At 41.7% G+C, this 15,000-nt stretch overlaps 1 protein-coding gene across 4 annotated transcripts in view; it reads right to left on the bottom strand.

Annotated features, from left to right (window-relative positions):
- NEK7 (NIMA related kinase 7) overlaps positions 1–15,000 on the bottom strand; it is a 70,252-nt gene that overhangs the window by 54,626 nt on the left and 626 nt on the right. For 3 of the 4 annotated variants that reach the window (XR_006016385.1, XM_042029924.1, XM_042029921.1), the window contains exon 2: positions 2,774–2,858. Coding sequence is in view for 3 of the 4 variants with exons in the window: in XM_042029924.1 (XP_041885858.1) it covers positions 2,774–2,830 (57 nt within the window). In the remaining variant the exon portion in view is untranslated. Of the gene's footprint in view, positions 1–2,773; positions 2,859–14,654; positions 14,679–15,000 lie in introns of those variants that run through there. The other variant, XM_042029923.1, reaches the window with a different exon arrangement.

The raw sequence follows: 15,000 nt of genomic DNA, 5'->3' as shown, positions 1-15,000 counted from the left end.
TAGAGTATTGATGCACTTCAATACTGACCTAGGTAGGCACAAAAAAAGACAGTGTGTTTCTCACATCTGTTAAGACAACACTGAAGAAACCAACGAAGTCTTTATTGACCAAAATATCCCATCATACAATCAGTGAGCCCAGCCCACAGCACACATCAGTTTCTCCAGTGAGCAAGACTTCCCAGGAGGTCCTTGTTCTCTCCCACTGCAACCTCCTCAGTATTACTCCATCACTGTATGCCAGTGCACTATACCAAGCCAAAAACTCATCTGGATTGTTAAAATAAAACTCAAAAAACAACTTGATCAATTTTTAAATTACTCATAGATTCAGTTCAACAACTAAACCAAACAAACAGTTGGATTGCAACAATTTAGAGACTCTAAAAAGCAGTTAAGAGTGGAGTCAGGTTTTTCCTACCTGAGGTTTTCTCTGGAAGAAATCACATCACACATTTCTAAAGATGTTTAACCAGGTTCCTTCAGTGAGGGTTCCTAACCCATAAAACTAAGCTCACTCAGTCTGCTTAATGCTCCCTCTCAGCCTAACAGCCAGCTCCAAGACAAGAAACAGCAGCAGAAAAGTTATTTTCTTAGAAAAGTTACCAGTGAAATCCCAAAGAAAACTACACTATTGAATACATATAATGCTGCAATAAAGTTTCTTTAGATGCCAAACTTATCCAGACAACCAGCTGAAAATATGACTGCAAAGCCTTGCAGAAGATTCCCTTAGATTTCCACCCGGGTACTCTTTACTAGCATCTCAAGGTTACCAATCCAAAACTTAATGGGAAATACCACCCTAAAGACTGTGAATCATTGTTTTTATATTAGCTACCACCACACAGGAAAAAGATCTACAAAACTCCACTGAAAAACATCCATGAAAAGTTAAACTGATTGGTCAGTTACCCCCAAAAAGCAAGCCAGACATTTTTAGAAAAAGCAACTGAATGAAACAGAAAACAAAATGTTTCACTACTTAAGTCTATTGTGTATACACTGAATACTGCACAGAGCTCTGAGTCCTCGTTCTGAGGGGAATACAGGCAAAGAAGGAGGCACAGAGCAGAATAGCAATACTGAACAGAGATATGCTTCCATATAAGAAGAGACTTAATAAACCACTGTTCTTCAGCTTTGGGGATGCCAAAACAAACATAAAAACCACACCCCAAACAAAAAATAAACAAACCCGAAAGAGTAAGGGATGTATATGCTGCCTTTGTTTCATGGCTTTTCAGGTCTAGAAAGAGATTAATGCTTTTCTCTATTTAGATGCTAAAATGCTCCCGTTCTACTCTTGCAGAAGTTCTGGAACTTAAGAGTCTACTGCCTCAGACTGCTAATCCATATTTTTCTATCTTCCTCAATAATCCTTTTACCATATGGAAGCAGTTTGGCAGTACTAGCTGCACTCTCAAAACATCCTTGTGATGTAAGGGACTACAGTGCTTTAATTTTGTTGATAAACTCTGACAGAGCTTTCAGGCACTTAATTCCAAACAGCAAATGAGCTTCTGATGGCACTGACTCTGGGTGGAGGACTGTAACTAATAGTGTACCTCAGGAATCAACAGTGGGTTCAATCCAGTATTGATCAACATTGTCATTAATGATCTGGATGATGGGACCAAGTGCGATCTCAGTAAGTTTGTTGATGACACAAACTGGGAAGACTGGCTGATGTGCCAGAGGGTCCTGATGTCATCCCAGGGGACCCTGACAGGCTGCACAAATGGGCTGACAGGACCTTGACACAGTTCAACACAGGGAAGTGGGAAGCCCCATATGTGGGCTGCGATAACCCCACAACGCACCAGAACACACTGAGCACTGACCTGCTGGAAAACAGCTCCACAGGCCAGACCCTGCAGGTCCCACTGGACACCAAAGTGAACACAGACCAGCAACACATTCAGAGGTGGACAGTGATGTCCTGGGCTGCATTTGGAGGAGTGGTGCCAGGAAGGCGAGGAGGGAGATGATCCTTCCCCTCTACTCAGCACTGGCAGGACCACACCTGGAGTCTGGATTACTGTGTCCAGCTCTGGGCCATCCCTACACAGACACACTGGACAAAGTGCAGCACAGGCCCACAAATGAGCAGGGCTCTGCAGCACAGATCACAGGGGGAAAGGCTGACAGTGCTGGCAACATCCGGCCTACAGAAGAGAAGATTCAGGGGCAATCTCATCAGTGGGCTCAAATTCCTGAAAAACACATGTTAAAATACAGAGTCAGGCTCTCTTCAGTGGTGCACTGTAACAGGACAAGAGGTGATGGGGCATGGGCTGAAACACAGGTTTCATCTGAAGGAAAGAGAGGCAATCCATGGAGATTGTGGAGTTGAAACCTGATGCCTGGTTTCAACAGGTAATGGCACTAATTCATATAGTATCACTGGCAGGAGGCGTAAGAAGAGACAGATGAAGGCAACAGCCTGAAATAAATATGGTACTTCTGATACAATTTTGAAACAGTGTTTAACAACTCAACATTTCTTAAGGAAACAACTGATTTCATCTTTGCTTCCTTCTCACACTACAACAGCAACTCCTCAAAGTCTGTGAAGGAGCGGGAGGCAAAAATCAAAACTAATTATTTTCTATGGAATACTGGACTGATATGTAATTAATTTCAAGATCACCAGAATATATTCTATCTTTTTACAGTTTCTGCGTTACCACAGGAAACAATGTTATCTCTTCCTCTATTTAAGAAATAAGTAACAGTTAAAAAAAATTTTTGAAAAACCAGATATATGTACCTGTGGCTGAAATGGTGGAGCAGTAGGCCCCTGCATCCCTTGTGATTGTTCATCCATTCTATCACACAACAACGTCCCTTATGTCCTGAAAAGAAAAACACGGTCATTACACTGTAATTCAGTCCATATTTATGATTAATGAACATCAGCAAAAGAATAAAGGAATTAATCTTCTCAATTGTAGGCTTGAGTCTAGGAACGTTTAACTAGTCCAGCTCTGCATTGTTTGGGGAAGGAGGTTTTCTTATGTTTAGCTGTTCTGTGAAATGAAATAAATTACTACAGGCATCTGAATTTATTATTAAATAATGTGAATTAAATTGCACCAGAAAAATGACTCTGTCTGATAAATGCTGCATCATCCCATTACTCTTCAGGGGCACCAACCACTTGTTTAACTATGTAGATGTCTGACCTACAGGCAGCACAGGAAATAGCAGATCAGCAGAAGAGTTACAACTGCAGCACACATACTGCTTATTTGCACTGATTTATCTGTTGGTTTTAGGGAGTATGCAAGAACAGTTCCATCTAAATAGAAAAAAAAGCTAAACATGTACACAATACATCCTGACAAGCTGGTTAGGAGGCCTTTGAAATACCATGTTAAAAGCACAGCCTCCATTCTCTACTGTGAGCTTCTCATTTCCCATCAGTAAATGGGAGGAAAGATGCTTGCCATGTTCCCAAGAAAGACACACAAGGCTTTGACCAGTAACAAGAGTTGCAAAATGCACTGAATCATTAGTAGGAAAACCAGGAGAGACAAAAACGCAAATGCTCATTAGATTTTTTTTTTCTCAACGAAGTGAACCCTTTCTTAGGCACCGCTGATGGGGAGCAGGTGCAGCACCCACTGGTACTGATGCCTACAAGGGCCAGCCCTGTTCAGATGAAGAAAACACAAAGTTCACTGGCAGCTTCGAATGCAAACGATGAAATAAGCTTTCATACAAAACTAAGAGGAAAGGTCTGAACAACTTTTTCACCACACAAAGACGAAGTATCCCTGCTTACTACCTGGTCAAACCTGCCAAGACCTTCAGAGGAACAAGAATCATGTGTCTGACAGGAGTATTATCCTTGCTTTTCAATTTATTGTTTTCTTATTCCCTGCTCCAAATCCTGAATGTTCAGGAGACAGACACAGAGCATTTTTTCTGACACCATTTAATGTTTAACATGAGGAAATTTCCTGTAATAAATTTATTCTGCTAAACCTATGTACTTCCATGTACAAAGCTATTTTTTTACACTCCACACAGATTCCAATAGCTGTTAAAACATGCACAAATACTCCCAGTAATTTCTCTAGATATTCAAAGGGTTAGAAATAACTCTCAACAGAAAGCAGAAAACCTTAGAAAAGTCTTTCAAAGCCAACTGCAAAACATTCAAGAAACTAATGAATGGCTTGTGCCCGCAGTACTGTTGTCATTCTTACAGCACTGTTGTGGTAACATCACTAACAGACAAAAGAGTCACCAAGCAGCTCTGCAGAGTTTCTCCTGCACTGCCCTTGTGTAGTATGCAATGGACTGCACACACAAATCAGTCATTAGCGATCTGTTCTCCCTGGCCCATTGAAAGCAGTCACCCACATGCCATCCCAGCTCCATCAGCTCTTCCTAACACCAAACCACAGCCACCCTCCAGAGCAACCAAAGGTCCCCTTAGGCTTTGCCTTCCCATCCATCATATTTCCATACAAAGCATACAGGTTGGGGCTTCCTGTTGTTTTGTATTACCTGTAAGTGATTCAAAGACAAAGGAGATCCAAAAAATGCAATTTCAGGCAGGTCAAGAGAAAAAAAAAAAATCAATTATCAAACCAAAGTGAGAAGCAGAGAAGAGGTAGGAATTGCCAAGATTTCCAAGACTGTCAGAATGATCATGCTGAGAAAGGGGGAATCAGCTGGCAGAGAAGTGCACACCACTGACTAGGCAATCTTTCAGCCAACACTAGGACACCAATACTGACACTTTTTACAAGCTCTAAAACATCTCCCATACAACCTCCCCTCCAAGGCAAGAAATCATAACACAACAGCACTGAAAATTAAACTGTTGTCACAAAACTTCATCTAAGTTCTTCAGGTAGATTCACAGGGGTTGATGCAGTTGCAACAAATCCCAGGGGAGGAATGTACAGCAAACTTAAGGAATCTTCTGCTAATTTCTTGTTGTAGAGGTCCTTCTATCACTGCTAAGAAGGCAATAATTTTTTTCTGAAGTGCTATTTTATCTTTATATGAATTTTACTCTTTTCAATAGCATCAATATTTCTACTGAAGGTTTTGTGGTGTTTTACTAATATGTTTCAATATTCAAGATTTTGACCGTGTAATGCACCAATAGGTAATTCCTATGGGTCAAACATTTGCTTCAAAATGCCAAGGGAAAAGAAGTAAAGAAAAAAACCTTTACCCTTCATTGCAAATATATACCCAGGATTAATGAAATGTAAGCTGAAATTTTTAGATGATGTATGTTGATTCAGGAAATATACAACCCACTCACCTTGTCTGAATGGTCAGAGGAACTGACTGACATGTTCAGAAATTTGTGTCTCTCTTTTCTTGTTAAATTTGGGAAAAGAGCAGAAATGGGAGAAGTTATATTATTACCACTGCCAGTCGCTCTGCCCTCTGTGGCTTGTTTTTATAATAAAACCAAAGCAAACCAAAGAGGTAAAACATTCTACCCACAAAGCACAGAAGATTTATTAACTCGTGGATTTGTTGCTGCTTTTGCAGCAAGACAAGTATCTTATGTCCATATGTAAAAGTTATTTTAATTTTTTAATTTTTCATCTTCAAAGACTGCACTGCATGATAGATTCATATTTTAGAGAAATGTGGCATTTTGATCATACAAAATCCCAAAGATGCAAAAGAATGCCAAGGATGCAAAGTAAATCTTTTGTACTATAAGACACAATATAAGTAAGAATTGGATTTTGTTGCTTGAAGACTTTTTTCACTGTGACGCATGCCTTTCACTTTAATATTAACTCCAGAGGTCAAAACATAGTGCTGTAATATTGTTCATCTTTAAATTTCAATTGAGGCAATAATTACGTCTCTTCCAAAGATGGTTTTCAAGTTCTAATTTACAAGACACTAAAAATAGCCAAAAGAGTCCAAGCTTGCTTAAAATTGAAATGTAAATACATAAACACATCTATTTGTGACATGTCTGTCACCTCTTTAAACAAGTAATACAGTGACCACCTTCTGCAAAGCCATCACCCTGATATATAAAGGTTCACAGAAAAGAGGCAACAGATGAGTTGAGTCAACTATACCAGCACCCCCCAATACCTCCAAATGCAACTTGTGTTTTTCAGTACTGTCAAATCACATGGGGGGAAAGGACTCCCTGCCTTCACCACATCACTTGCAAAAAAAAAAAAACCAAAACAAACTTTCTGAACCATTCATCTTGCAAACATGACGTTGATTGTTTTGAACATGAAGATCACTTAGATTTGGACAACCTAACACTTTACAATTATAGTTAATACTTTTGGTTAACTGCTAATATTTTAGATCTTTGACTTTTTCAGTTGATCAAAACATTAGGTGGCACCTACACATAAAGGATGCAGAATAAGTTTCTGGGGACAGACAACAGTACCAATTTTTCATTTGGAATCACAAAGGCATAGCAACTCCTCTTACTCCACAAGGCAGAAAAGGAGCCCTCTCCAGTAAGCTAGACCATCAAACTCCAAGTGCCTGAAATGGGAGCAACACCTTTTCCTTCCTTCACAAACAGGCTTCACTGTCTTCATTCACTTCCTCAGTGGCCACCTGTCAAAGCAATCGGGTATCTGCCCACACATCTGAAGATTATGCAAAGCTATAAAGCAGCCCAAAAGGCAGGAGCGCACTCCTACACGCCAAGCAACGTCCCACAGGCAGCACTCAGCTTTCCAGGTGGTTTCCAGCAGCCTGCCAGAGGAGAGGCAGGACTACCCACGGCTGTCAGTGCAATCAGAGCGGAGGACCCACTCCTGAACAGGAGCCAGAGCTCATCGCTTTCCTTTCACTGGAAAGTATTTAAAAATAACATTAAAAAAAGAAAAAAAACAACCTAGGAAAAACTTGAAGCCCTTGTGATTTAAGTCTAGCAACTACGTCTTTAAAAATATGATCAAATTATTTCAGGAGAAGAAGCTTAAATGCACTGCTTAATCACATGAAACATGCTTTTTAAGAACTAGTTTCATAGCTCCAAGTCCATATAGCATTCACATTGAAATACATTTCACGGTATTTAGGCAAAAATGTTATTCCTTTAACAGATGGCAGTTCTACAACAACAAAAAAATACGTTTTCCTGTAGAAAACATCATTAATAGTCTCAATATACATGGTTTCCATTAGCTACTCGCTATGCACTTGTTTGTCAATTTTGCATCTTAAGTGAGAACATACAGTAATCAATGTCAAAGCAGAAACAGCTATGCTTTAGGAAAAGAGCATATACTTAAAAGAATGTTCAGAATGTTACAGTTCTGCTGAGAATCTGAGAAGCTCAGTCTTCTTTATTTTCTGTAAAATACAGCTGTAACTACTTCACAAAATTGCTAACACAGAGAAACATGGAGTTACACCGGTTCAGGATGTGCTCATCACGGACACAGTCAATTTCTGTTCTCAAAGGATGGAATGTACTATGTTTACTTCTGCATTACACCATCAATTAAGGCAGGTATTTTTAGTTTTTACTATAACCATTATTTAGGTTGGAGACAAGGCTCTCCAGAAACAACTATCCATCTAATACCCTGAACACTCATTTTTTTGTAAATTTTGTGTAAAGTTAGATTCTTCAGTATCTAACATGGATTTAAAATGAAAAATTTTATATCACCAAATTTCTCATTTGTCTTTACTAAATTCAAAGATAAGGATCAGCCTCAGCTGAGGGTTGGGGGGGAAAACCCAACACCACAAATAAATACTATGTTTCCATGTAAGAACACAGGCTAAAGAAATATTCCTGTTTGCTTATACCACGTATCAACTCTCAGCTACCCAAAAGCACAATTTAAACGTAGGTAGAACATTCAAACAGTCACCCTGGTTGAACCTAAAAAAAGCTGTGTGCTGTGAAAACAAGCGTTCAGATTTCCAAATGCCTTCCTGAATGTCCGACACACAATTCTGCAGCCCACCGCACCAGTGTCAATCCCAGAGTGTGTGCCAGGCAGCCCAAGCGTGCCAGTCTGATCCCAGCACTGCTCTCTGACACCTGGAGTCACACTGACACAACCTCCCAGCTCCAAAGCCACAGACCTTGTGGGAGGAGGCAAATTTCAGACCCAGAAGTAACAGCATGGCCCTTCAGCTTGATATGAGCAGGGTAAAACCAACCACAGAACTGGTTTGTAAGTCAGACTGTCTTAACAGTCATTCTTTACCTCTTTAAGGCAAAAACTTGGCCACTGGACAGAACTGGCTTGGTGGTCGAACTCAGCCCACACTTTGTCAGGTCATCAACACTGATCAACGCTCTTCAGCACTCACTCAGTGCTGGCAACTCAGGGGTAGGCTGCAGTTTATAATGTTTATATTTGTATATATTTTTATGTGCAGGCATTAATAATGCAAAATGCATTTAAGCTGACACCCACTTGAACTCTGGCAAGACTAAGTGACAAGGGACAGAGCAAACTCACTACTGGAAGACCAAGTTAACCATTATCACAATAAAATGTCACTTATCCCTATTAGTATACATACATATATATAAACATTGTATATATGCATAGTAAGAATATGTGCACACATCTATACACACAGATTATGAACCTATACCTGTGTATGTGCACAGAATACTTCTTTTTTTCCACTGTCAGCTAATAGCAAATATTTGCTTCATGCTGTCCAAAAAACTCAAAAAGTCTTCTAAAGTGTAGAAAACATATACGCATTTGTCATAGTCTCTGCAGCAGCATCCACATCAGAGAGAAGCTGTATATGCAACTTTTAAAGTTCTGAAAGTGATTCAATACAGAACCATATACATCTATATTCAGGAAGGATTAGTTTTACTTTAGAAGCAGTTCCTAAAAGCCAGATCAATACTCCCCACAGGATGGCAAGGCACTCCTCCCCTCTGTAGGGACAGCCTTGAATCTGAACAATACAAATTCCCAGCAGCCGTTAATCTACAAAGAGATGTTTACTACCCAATTTGAAATACTGCATTTTCCAGCCAATTTATGTCCAAATTCCCTACTCATGGGCAGTCCAGTCAAAGCAGTCAAAAAACACACATATAGTTAAGCTGGGGTAAAAGTTGGTTTTAGCGAGAGCAGGAGCAGCCATACACAAATAATCCTTTTGGAAAAAAGTAAAAAGAATACACTAGGAGTTCATACTCAATTTTCTCATTCATTTGGCCTGACTTACCAGGCTTATTTTCACTCCAGCCCTGAAAACACACACGCCAGTCACTGTCATTCCCCAACTACTGAGAGTTTGCTCTGTCAGTGCTGTCTGACTAGAAGATGAAAGTTGAAGCTCTCCTGCTTCACAAGTCCGCTTCCATTCCTCTTCATTTATTTGCACAATTTTAAAAGTTAGTTTGTTTACTTCTCCCTCTCCATTTCAATTATGTCACTCAAGTAGATTGCCTACCTTGCAAGGTGCTCTCAAAGGGTAATACATGCCCTGACTTGCCCTTTATTGAACTGTTTGTTATTTCTTATGTACTGAAAAAGAAACAGGAACTGAAACTGCTTGAGCAGCAAGCTTCTGAATTTTTCATTTAGCTTCTGTTCACCTGATAGAAATTTGATAACCCACTTCTTCATACTCAATAACCAGTTATAAAGGACATAGGTAGATCACAATAATGTCACAGTGAGAAGTATTGCAGGGAACAATGCATTGTACCTAAACATGATACCATCAACATGCAAACCCTCAGCCCACACCACACTCAGCTGTGCTCCTGCCTCTGTAAGCAAGCAGTTCTAAGGCAGCATGAACTGATGATGTGATGCTGCCACTTCCCCTGCCTTCAGCCATGATTCCCAAACCCTCTTCCTTCCAGTGGGGTTTCTGTAGTTACCCAGACTCCTGGTAAGCAAAATAAACCTAGCTGAAAACTAACCTTGACAAAGTCACTTTTTCCCAGTTCAGTTCCCCGAATCATACCATTGCAGAGACAAGGACAGAACTGTGATGGCAAAAGACAGAGGGGAAGACACAGGACTGCTCTAGCCCCAGCTAACTTGGAGCAACTGAATCTAGCACCAAATTATATCTCTAACATGCAATTACACAAGTCAGTCTAACAGCTCAGTAACACAAAAGATCTTTCTTTCTCTGCCACACTGCCATCTTGAACTCTCTGGCCCTGTTGCTGCACTGATCCAACTCCCTAATGCGGCTGGGCTTCTGCTCTGCAAGCAGTGAGCAGAACCAGCACGTGGGGGAGTCTGCTGAGCACCAGGGAAAAAAGTAAGAAGGGGAAGTTCAGGGATGGGAGATGCAAGAAAGGGACTGTAGAAGAAACAGAACATCTTCCCTCTGGCAACAGTGTGCTAGTAAGTTAGCTCACCACATTTAGCTGTGCTTCATCCTTAGCAGGGAGGTGAACAAGCACTTACAGCTGTAACTGCAAGGCAAGAGCCAGAACGGAGAGAAGGCAATTCACTCAACACCAAGCCAAGAGTTTTGTCAACAAAATACTGTACAGGAAAGTAGAACTAGGAAACAAAATTAATGCAAGGACCATAAACCAGGGTAACAAGTTAAACTGGAAAAAGGAAAAGAAAATAAAAGAAAAAAAAAACCACCTAAGATTTTCAGCTAAAGGAAGCTAAAGCATTATTCAGAAACCCTTACAAGCCCAGCTCACACACAGAGAGGGAGTCCTAATGAAGGCATGGCTTTAAATACATCTGTAGAGCCAAATTGTTCATACAGAGATGCTGAAGAGATTTTACTAAAAGTGTAAACAGCTGAGATTCAAACAAGAGTTAAAAACACAAGAAACATGAAAAGACTGGAACCACTGTCAGATAAAGCCACTATGGCTAAGTGCAGGGAAAATACATCCAGATTGCAAGGCTGGGTGGACACGACTTTGCAACACCTCTGGCTGACAATGTCCATGCTGCTACAGGTGAAGTAGAACACGTGTAACAATAAATTCCACACACTCTTTAAATGTCTCAGTATTTTAGAAAGCAGCACAAGACACCTTACTGCAGGTGTTAGATGCACATTCTCAAGCTGAAAAAATTCATCTGTAGTATATAGTTTAAAATCTGCTACCCCAAAGATGATAAAGTGAATGAAGCACTATAAAGAACCAGAAAAGAAACACCAGCCATGTTTAACAGGCTTTCTGTGATCCTCTGAGCAGCATTACCCTGGACTCCTGAAAGCACACGACAGTAGTGAGTAATCCAAGAACCGTGGGTCGAGAAGCAAAGCAGGCAGCAGCCAGCACACTCACTTCAGAGGCAAGCCAACACTCAAGTTGGCAGCTGTGTGTATGTTTTACATTAAACCACCACTGTCTAAGAGATGCAAGATCAATTTGTGTCTCTGGAGTATGCTCAGTGACCAGCTGTACGTTCAGCACTCTGTCTGCAACGTGCTCCTCAAGTCCTGCTCGTCTCTGTAAAGTTCACACACAGCCCACGTACCCCACACACAATTCTGAATTTCAGTCAGTGCAAGGACTGGAAGTTCACTGCTGCAAAGACAACTCCTTTTTTGGATTTGCTCTCAGATGAGGACAAAAAGGGTACAGAAGAAGGGCCTCTACAGGGCAGAAGGCTATGTGTTTTCCCACCACAAATTTTTACTTATTATTAGAAGTAACTTTTAGTTCACCTGTGATACTTTTGCCTTCCAGCTACCAAAGAATCTGTAATTTCGTAAGCTCTGTACACTAACCACAGAAAATTGAAATGAACTGAAAAAGACTGGTTCATCAACACTTCACAGCACCTAATTCAAATACCTCCCAAAGGCTTCAGCAACAATCTAATCTACAAGCTCCACATGAACTTTTATGACATTGTGAAGTAATTCATCTGGTCCAACATAAATACTGCTATTAAACAAGACAGCAATAACTTTGTTATAAATCATTCCCGGCAGCTTGAAGAGGCTTGAATGCAGGCTCCCAAATGCCGCATGATGCAAACAGTCTATTTACTTTGTTACCTATAATGCAAAACAAAAGTCACTAATATTGCAAGATTAACTATGTGCAATCAGGTTTTAATGTGATTGTTCATAGAATTTTCTTACAAATTCCTCTTTTTAATGTGTTGTTTAAAATTTTATAACAAATTCCCTTGCATAAATAAGTGCTGTACGCCCAACTAGTTGTAATGGCACATGAAATACTGTGCATTTCCTAGGTACAAAATCCATGACTGAATCACAGTTATGTTTCACATGCCTGAGACAAATGCTCAGGAGTCTCTTCACCAGAGAAGCAACTCATTGTAATAGCATTGCTTCTCTGCAGCTTTTTTAACTACCCTGACAGGAAGAATCACTTTAATACTTACTAAGGAAACACAAAGTGAGATGATGCACTTCAGTCTAGGGCTCAGTTCCTCCCCACGTGGCCAGGGAAGTCAAATGGTGATAAGTACAGCAAAACAGTGTTCTAAAGGCTGCCCTTATCACCACTTTGGTATTTTGGTCAGTTATTTTCATCTCTGTTGCAAAGTACATGGAACGCAGATAAACTGAACAAATTCTCTGGGAATTAGTCAGTTAACTCCTACGAATACCCACAGTATCAACCTTCATAGGATAATCCCCACCCTCTCCTAAACCCTACTCCCTGGGAATCACGAGGGATTTTTGGATAAACACCAAATAACCAAAAACTTCCCTTGAAGGTAGAAAAGAAGTTGGTGCAGTTGCACTTTTCCTAAGGGACTTCCCAAGGTAACATGAACTCAACCAACTATCCAGCACAGATGTTTGGAACAATGTCAAACTTCAGAAGGCAGCAAGGAACTGATGGTGATAAGCTGAATTTAGCGGCAGTATAAATGCAGAGAGTACTGCACTAAGCTAATTAAACGTGGAGGGGGTGTATTTATGAACAAACTGCCTCACCAGATTGTCTATGTGCTCAAATACACAGGACTGGCTACATTTACTGCAACTGAGCACAACTCTTGCACAAAAAAAGAAAGGCACGGATGGGCTTATATGGCTCTATCTTACAGTTCAGAAGATACCACAGGTCACAGTAAAATGAGCAACTGACTTCCTGCAAGTCATTTTTCATTTGACTTTCTCATTTACTTACAGGCTTTCCCATGAGCTCTAAAATGTTATATTTTTTTCTTCTTTTGAAACAACCTTCCATGGTGAGGATGGGAATCTACTAATCTAATTTGTGTAGACCATGGAAGCGTTGTGATAAGTCAATTAAAAAAGGCTTTTTGGTTGAATAAAATTCCTTGATTTGTTCTCAAATTATTTTTTTTACTGCAATGACTAAATGGTATGTTGAATACAAGATATCTATGAGAAAGGCAGTATCTCCATGCTTACAGTGAACAATCTCTAAGTGTGCTTTGACAAGCCATCTACCCAAACATCAGGTATTTCTAAATATAGTATCTTCATGTTTTGAAATTAAAGAACAAGTGCTCTTAATATTATTCTTTCTTCCAGTATCAAAAAACTTAAAAATAACAAACACAGCTTTAAGTTCTTACTTTAAAGCTGCCAGACATTGCTTGTAAGTTTCCCTCTTTCCAGAACACATCACAGTTTTCCTGCCTCTAAGTTTTCCATAGGCCATGAACTAATAACTGTTTTCCATTTCATTTTGTCTCTCTCAAGACAGTGTAAGTCGGTAGTTTAAATACAGACATTTCTACAGCACTGCAACACATGAGTTATCTCCTGAACAGCCTGGAAAAAAAAAAAAAAAATTAAATTTTGTTCTTCCTGATTTAGCCAATCTGTGAATCTAACCATCCAAACTAATCATCCAGAGTATGTATTTTATAGATTAAACTGCAACTTCTGCATCTTAAGCTTGTAATACAACTTTATATAGGCAATATACCCTGTACATTCAGTGAAATTACTGTGCACATGTGACCTTTCCTGAGAAGTGATGCCACTATTGCAATCTGAGGAAACACTGCTATCACTTCAAAAGGTGACAAAAGACAAAAGTTACCATTCAGGGCGTGCAAGAAGGGAAAAAGCATTTAGAAAGTTTTTATCTTTATATAAAGAATTAAATATTTGTGCGATCAATGAACACACATCCCCTCATCATCTTTTACCAGAAGTAGGGTGATTATCTTAAGTAGTTTTACCATTCAAGTAGTGATGCTCCTCACAAAATGCAGCGAAAATCAAAGCACATTCCGCTCAAAGAACAGCGTTCTCAACTTCAGAACCTTAAAACCACGCAGGTTCGGTTCGCATGGACACTGAAAGGAACTCGGGGCCGGTACCGGGATAACCGAGCCTGAGTACTCGGAAAGGTGAAGGAGGGGACACTCACTCCCCAGACGGAGGATGCCTCCCTTCCAGCGTTTCCCACAAGGTCTCCGTTCTGCCCAGCCCCGGACGGCCCCGGGGAGCCGGGCGGGCAAACCCCGCACTGCGGGCGGCCCGGCAGCGGGAGGAGGGAGGGAGGGAGGACGCGCTGCGGCCGCGGGAGGGCCCGGCCGGGGAGCCCCGGCGCCCTCCCGGGGAGGCGCGGGGCAGAGGCCGCCGGACCCCCCGGGACGGGGCTGCCCCTCTCGCAGCCGCAGGGCCGCGGCTCCCGGTGCCGGCACTGATTTCACCCGGTGCCGTGTGAAACCCCCACGCTGGGCTGCCCCGGGGAGCATCCGCCTGACACCCACCCCCAAGAGAGAGGAGAGCACGGGAGCCTGGAGGAAACAAGGGGAAAACGACCAGGAACATCACGGAAAGCAGCTCCGCTTGCGGCAAGCACGCGAGGAGCCCGACGCGGCAGAGGTACGGAGGGCGGCCGGGCCGCAGGCAGGCTGAGGCCAGTGGCGAGGCCGCCGGGAAGAGTCCCCAGCCGCCCGCTCCTCTCAGCGGAGGCAGCGCGGCAGCCGCCACCGGGCGAAAGGCCACCGCAGCGCTCAGGGCGCCGCTTGCCCTGCCGGCGCACGGCGGCTCGGCGCCGCTCCGGCCGCAGGGCAGGTGCCCGGACGCGGCGCAGCCCGCGGCCATCCCGCCCCA

Source organism: Corvus kubaryi, unplaced genomic scaffold, assembly GCF_017639235.1.
Source record: "Corvus kubaryi isolate FWS band 111438036 unplaced genomic scaffold, C.kubaryi_AGA036_p1.0 37334, whole genome shotgun sequence".
In the NCBI taxonomy this organism is placed as follows: Eukaryota; Metazoa; Chordata; class Aves; order Passeriformes; family Corvidae; genus Corvus; species Corvus kubaryi.
Note: the sequence above shows the minus strand (reverse complement) of the source record. Positions and strands in the feature narration are given on the sequence as shown.